Here is a 7,109-nt window from a genome sequence, read left to right as displayed (position 1 = left end):
GAAACCACAACTCCCTAGTATGCCGAGGAAATGCATATTACAAAGTGGAATGATTAACGCGGCACCAGTTGTTGTGTAGAGAGTTACGTTTTCCGAGTGCTTTAATAGAAACGTAGAAGAGGTATTGTTACAAAAATCATATGTTTTACTGGGAACATATCTGGTGCATTCTTAAACAAAAGTAATAATCTTTTAATATTTTCTGGCAGTATGGTACCATGTTGCATTAGTAGCATATTGTGAATAGTCAAAGCAAATGAATGGATACAATGAGTTTTACAGCTCGCCTTCCAGAAGTGAAAGCAATGCATACACCAAGGAGTTGTGGGTAGCAAGAAAATGGGATTGTCCTGCTGATTGGATGCAGACAAGCAATGAGTAATTCAAGAGCTCACAGTCAAACAAACTGCTTGTGGCACTACTACTTGTACCCAATTACCAATTCAGAGAGAAAATAAAAAGCAGTTTCAGTAGAGTCAGGGTGGGAAATCTCCAATTAGCACCAATTAGCGAAGTTGCTTCCTACAGCGGAATTCTGGGGACATAAGAAAAAAAAAAATAATCTCCCAGAATGCCTGGTTGGAGCATTTATTTACCAGGTGATGGGACTCCCAAAGAATAACTTGATGAGGATTTGCGCCTGTGGGACTTGAATACAGATACTACTTGGAACTTGCCTGCTCGATTTGACTGGTCAATCATAGGCTGTACTATTCTTCTTCTGGCATTAATAAACCTGCAACAGAATACAAAGAATAGAAGTCCTTTCATCAGCTTGCTTCTGTGTTTTGAGAACACCTCTGCTTTAAAACTGACAGGATTTTAGCGTGGTGCGGCAGCGCGTTTTGCTTCGCGTTGCTTTTTTAACAGAGTATAATTTCACTTTAAAGGATTTTCCTCTGAGTGCGTAGAAATTGTAACCGGTAACACGCTTATCTTACTAGCCAGCTTAAAGCTGGATTTGCCAGAAGGCTTTGGACAAGTAAACGCGGCCGAAAACTTGTGTGAAAAGACAATTGTTTCTTTAACTTCCCCGAGTGGCTCGGAACCTGGTTAAAGTTCACAGGCTGGGAGACTTTTTTTCCCCCCCTTTCCATCCTAGGGATCCAGCTACCCTTGCAGCTGGCCATAAATGAGGACCAGGCTTTGCCACTCCGTGCTTTCACAAGGTATCGTTAGGTCAGCAAAGCCATCAATTAGGCTGTCTGAAGTTTTATCACCAGCGCAGCAGCAATAAGTGCCGGCCCAGAAAGACTTCTGCTCTTCTGCAACTCCTGCAGTCGGAGCCTGTAAAGGCGGGGGTCGTCTGGAGGTCAGTGCCAGCCGGGGGCGACCTCTGCGGCCAGCGGGGACACCCCGCGCGCGGCCACCGCCCGCCCTACGCCCGGGCACCTTTCAACTCGCCAGAAACCCCCACTCGCAGGTACATGTGGTTAATATTAGGCCCAAAATAGCCTCTTTTTTTTTTTTTTTTAATCTCAAACCCGGGCGGTTGCCGAGGCTTTTGAGCGCTGGTAAAGGCAGTTAGTTGGCTGCGGAGCCTGGATTTAATTTTGCCGGTAATCCAAAAATAAGTGCTTGCATATTTCTTATTAGCTTAATGCGCAGCGATACACATCGGCACAAGCTAAGCCAAATTAATTTCCCTAAAATAATTTTAAAACTTGCCTATTCACAGAGTTTCTTTCAAAACAGGGCAATTTTCTATCACTCAGGAGCCACGCTTGTTTTTGTCCGCCCTCTTTGTGTTTGAGAACACTTTGGAGCCTTCGCGCAGGTTTTGTGTGCTATTTCACAGCTCAGGCTTTCGGCTGGTGACCCTTAAGGAGTGCTAATGAAGTCGAATACTAGTGTTTAATCCTCTTCAGAAATACTAACATGCCCATCATCCAAAACAGCCTCCAATAATTGCCATTGGGCCCGATCCAACGCCTAGCGAAGTCTTTCAGTCAGTTAACTGAAAACTAAGTTCATCTGCTCATTTAGTAAATTGCTAGCCTTTATATAGCATCAACTCTGCAAGGCCTTTTGTCGCGCTTCCCTCCCTCCCTCCCGCCCCCCGGTTAAATTCCTCCGCAGATAATAAAAGACGGTGGCACACCTTCGATTGCATCTTCCGTAATCACAGTCGTGGAAATTTCATTAGACAGATGCATAAATGCTACAAGTAACACTAAAGGGCTCTTTTGCATCTCTCTGTTTACATCCAAAAGACATTCTTTATTCTTTAGGAAAAGTATAATTCAGTTGTCAGAAATGTCATCCTGCCTCAGAATTAGTCATGACTTCAGGTATTAAAATAAAAACTCAGACACAGCCGATGTACTTGTTTATTCCCTTCTGACTGCAGCACGGCGAAGGCAGCTCCTACCCCAGCGCTGTGATTTCAAGGCGTGTTTCCATCCTCAAAGACAAAGGTCCGCCACAGGACTTAATTTGCTGAGCTACTTTCCAGTAACGTTACTGTGCTGACCAAATGGAGCCTGACCCGAACCTCCTCCGTCCAGCACGCCTTTTATCAGCTAAAGTTAAGGCCAATAGAGATTAGCAGGAAAGCCTGATAAGACTGTTTTCTCTTCTCCTATGAGCTTCTAATGGTGTATACAGATGGCAAGGTTTTAAAGAATGGAATGAACGCTTATTTAGGCCTGTAAAAAATCACAGACAACAGAAACATCCCCCCACCCGCACACACTTTCCGTCTTACTAACCCCTTTTCTTCAATCAGGCCACTCTTCAGGGAACCCAAATTGCTTTTTCGTTTTTTATTTAAACCCCAACCACTTTTATTATTTACATCTGGTGGTCCCCTTATTTATGTCCCTCTCCACTTCCCTGCACACACACCCCGGCTCACAGGGCTGCGAAGCATTATGGGCCTTGGCTCTCAGCGGGAGAACTCGACACTGTCTTCAAACAAATAATTAAGGGGAAGGTTAAAGGTTCACCCAGAGGTCATATCTTTGGATACTCCTCAGAAAGTTTACATTAGTAAGAAATGGGTGCCCTCTGAAGTGTTCTTTCAATGGGCTCGCACAACAAGGCAGAGCATTAAGAAAATTCTAAGTCCTGAAGGGTTTCAGGTGACAACTGCTTTACCTCCGTGAGCGGCAGACTGGGATACTCCACTCCACTCTTACATATTCGACAGCCACCGCAGAGTCAGCCGTTTGGGACGGGTGTTGAAAACCCAGTCCTGCCCAGCCATTCACTCCCAAAAGAGCTTGGCCTTATTTTACTCCGCTGATGTGGATAAAGCCAGCCTTTCACTCTGAACTCTACATACAGGCAATTCTCTACTCGTTTTGGAAATGAGAGTTAAAGCCCTCGTAGTGACTCCTGCAATCTTTATTTCCCTACAGAAAAAAATAGCTATAAAAGTGATCACATTTGTCCAGTAAATCTTGCAAAAAATAGCGCTTGGGTTTGATTTCTGATTTCATTATTTCTCCATTTTTCTTTTGCACTCGTGCGTAACTGCAGGTGCAAATGATGTCCCCTAGACCAGCAACACTTTGTCTGAAGAGAAGATACACTGTCATATACTTAGAAAGATATAAGAGCACAGAGGCTTTAGGCATCCAGATCATTTTGAAATTCCTTTTCTACGCCTCCTCTGAAAAATCCTGTCCGTAAGCGGCATCAGTTATACCCACCAATGGGTATGTCTGAAAAATTACATACGAAATTATTTATATTTGCAAAATTGCAGGTGCAAAACAGACATACATTTCAGGTGAAGCTAAAAATCAGATCCTAGTTTCATTAGCAGTAGCGACATCACATAATGCATCAGCACAATTGGTAGACAAGGGCACAGAATGCAGTGTTTGTGGATTATTATTTATTCTTTATACTGCCCCATAAATATGCACAGTGCATAACAGAGATGTAGAAACCATAGTCCCTGCCCTAGCCTTTACATTTTTTGAGGGCTTTTTTTGAATCCCTCAGGGAGCCATCTCCAGGGCCAAAGTAAAGCAAAATACAGCCTTTTGCACAGCACTTCAGTTCGTGCATTGCAGAAACACCGTGATGTTATTTTGGCACAAATGTCTTCAAAAGGCATTAAGAGACAGGTGAAAAAAGAGAACACCAATGCCACTATTTCCAGCATAATTTGGAACCCTATAAAAGAAGAATTCACAGCTCTGTTCCTGACACTAATTGCCTGCCTTGTTCATACCCTTCACCCAGAGGCCAAAGATTGAATGGCCTGAAAAGATGAGTAAAATCTATCAACGAGACGTGGATTTCTTTGTTACTCTTCTGTTAATAGTAATTCCTATTATTTGGATGATAGCAGCAGTTAGAGGACCCAAGGAAGCTCAGTCTTACTCCACCCCATGCTGCACAAGCACACCGTCCAAGAGAACTCTCGGTCTGAACAGATTTCCAGGCAAAGCCTGGGGGAGAGGAGAGACGCCTTCTCCCTGTTTGCAAAGGGGAACGGAGACAGAAGGAGATTAAGTGACAAGGCCAAAGTCATACAAGAGATCTTTGGCAGAGCCACACACCCAACATAGATTTCCTCAGTCCTCTTTCAGCGCTCCTACAATCTGCTATCCATATGCTATCTCTCCTTTGTTCCCCCAGCTTAGCAGTCAGGCACACTGGCAAGGGACTGCAAAGAGAGCTCACATTGCCACTGTTTGTGCCTTACCTGCTGTGTAGATAAAGAGGGGTCATCAGCCTCCGGGGCTGTGAGGCGATACCTTCACAAACTCTACATTCATATGGTACTTGGTCCTCATTCCAGAATGATAAATGAGGTGTGTAATGTTGAGAAATACATGTCATTGACATACTACGTTTAATGAAAATCTCACTTCCAGCGTTTTGCAAATGACAGATTACCGACCTCGCTTATTCAAACAATAGCCATTTGAACTGAAAGAAGGTTTTTTTGCGTCTTGTGTTTTTCTTCAGTTGCTACCTAAACCAGCCACATATATTTCCTACAGCCAGGGTCTGTCTTTCTCACACAAGTAGTTCCGGTAACTTTTGTGGGACAATTTATGAAAGCACAACGAACAAAATTTGGCTCAAAATGCGCAACAATATGGACTTTCAAAAGAACGCATTTCATTTTTATCTGCTTCCAGCAAAAACCAGTAGAGCAGTAAAGGTATACTAGTGAATATGCAATGTAGTCTGGTGATTTGGTAGCCCTAGTCCTAATTGGTTCCTACCATTGCTAATTAGCATGACAATATAATCTAAATATATGCATTTAATTGCATCTCTTCAAATAGAGCCTTGGTTTTCTTTGTCCAAAATAAACATGTATTCTGTATTTTACAGGAAGCCCTGTAATTAATCTTCTTCATATATTTATCATATTTTATCTCAAGTCATATCAAATGACGTTAAAGTCACATTTACATAATACATTTTATTTTTACAATAAATAATGTTCAGATAAAATCACAGAGAGATATTTCTGCAAAGTGCAAAAGAGAATAAACAGCAAATAGAGATCTCCTAGTCGGCTTGCTCAAGTCTGGCACATTAAAAAATAATTTTGTTGTTGTTTCCTCTGTCTTTTTTATACATACTGTACATGTATCTCAAAACATCGTGACCACTCCATAACTGAATCTGAGTAAGATTAGTTCTCGAAATGAACTGTTAGTGGCTGTACTGATTGGTAATCAGAATAAAAACATCTCCAGCTTTACTCTGTGGCTATCATGGTAATTTAACTTTAAGTACGTAGGGTCACAACAGGTCTTGTTTCAGGAGGATGAATTGCATGAAAGCTTCGGAAACTACAGTTCAGCCCCAACTTGGGGTCTAGTCTGAACTCAAGCAGAGAGTGGTATTTAACTCCAGTCACTTGTCTACACTCCCAGTATCTTCTGTGAGATGAACTGGTGCAAAACTGAACCAGTCCCCTGCAGCAAAGTAGATTGCTCCTTCTGAGAGACTGAGGAACCACACAGAGCCATCACGTACAACACAAAACTTTTCAGTATCAGTCTTCAGTCTGGCTTTCCACTTAAAATATCCATCCCAGAAAATAAGGTGTTAAAATATTGCATTTATTTAACAAACCAGCCACTGCATAAATGGGTTCTCAATTCCTTATGTGAAAAACAGAGAAATAAACAAATTTGTGAGACAAGTTCCCAGTCAGTTCTCTAAAAGGATTAATGACAAGGAAAGTTTTGCCTCAATTTAGATTTTAGCCCAGGAAGACACTTCCGCTCTTTCCCTTGAAAAGAACAGAGATACTGAATGAACATTGTCACAGGCTTAGCCATAGAAATAATAAAATTAAAAGTAACAACAATAACAACAATAATGTAGGGTTAAAACTGTTTATTTTCTGTCATCTGAATATAATGCCTAATCTTCAAAATTTTTAGGTACTCAGAGGAACAGCCTAGCAATATTTTTCAAAAACCTGCCAAACCTAGATGAGAAGCTTGGCTCTCATCAAACCTAGGTAAATGGGAGCTGAGCTTGATGAATAAATGGGGTTTAAGCACCTGCTTCAACATTTTGCTGAGTAAGAGCCTAAGAATGCATTCTAAAAAATATTTCAAATGTTTTCACCTTGGATAGGAAAATAAATCTTTGCCTAAATGATATTTCAGTATTTGGACTATGACTATGTCAGTGTTTAGGTCAAGAGTATATCCTACACTGATCCCTTATTGCCCAAGAGTGCCCTAATTTGGAAGGGAAAATAGCCAGTGAAATATTATATCTAAGTCACAAAAAATGCTTTCATAAGTAACCTAGAAAATTACTTCTTTCCCAGGCTGAAAGAATCATTTCAGAAGTCCTGAGCAGATCAGAGCAGTCTGAAAGAATGCATTAGAAAAGACTAATTTGCAGAAACACTTTTATCAATATACACCCCCCTGCCTTTACAGCAGTCTTTGTCTATCACCCAAACTTTTATCTAAGCAAGTAAAATCTAGTTATCTTAGTTTATTTAACTTCTCCCTGCAACATGTATTCTAAACTGACAGAATTAGGTTTAGGCGTCCTTCTTTATGTGTGTGTACAAAAATAGATGAAAAAGCCCTTGTTTATGCTTCGCTGAATCTATGCCACACCTGGTTACCAACTCTTATTTGCGGCATTCCTTATTGGAA

At 41.4% G+C, this 7,109-nt stretch overlaps 1 protein-coding gene across 4 annotated transcripts in view; it reads right to left on the bottom strand.

Annotated features, from left to right (window-relative positions):
* Positions 1 to 7,109, bottom strand: part of MEIS2 (Meis homeobox 2) — a 175,044-nt gene that overhangs the window by 5,860 nt on the left and 162,075 nt on the right. For 2 of the 4 annotated variants that reach the window (XM_075503037.1, XM_075503034.1), the window contains exon 10: positions 678 to 736. In XM_075503037.1, the coding sequence (XP_075359152.1) occupies positions 678 to 736 (59 nt within the window). Of the gene's footprint in view, positions 1 to 673; positions 737 to 7,109 lie in introns of all 4 variants that reach the window. The other 2 variants (XM_075503038.1, XM_075503035.1) reach the window with 1 other exon arrangement.

The sequence above is a fragment of the Mycteria americana genome, chromosome 5 (genome assembly GCF_035582795.1).
Source record: "Mycteria americana isolate JAX WOST 10 ecotype Jacksonville Zoo and Gardens chromosome 5, USCA_MyAme_1.0, whole genome shotgun sequence".
NCBI classification, from domain to species: Eukaryota; Metazoa; Chordata; class Aves; order Ciconiiformes; family Ciconiidae; genus Mycteria; species Mycteria americana.
The sequence above is the reverse complement of the archived record's forward strand: the minus strand, read 5'-3'. Positions and strand labels throughout refer to the sequence as shown.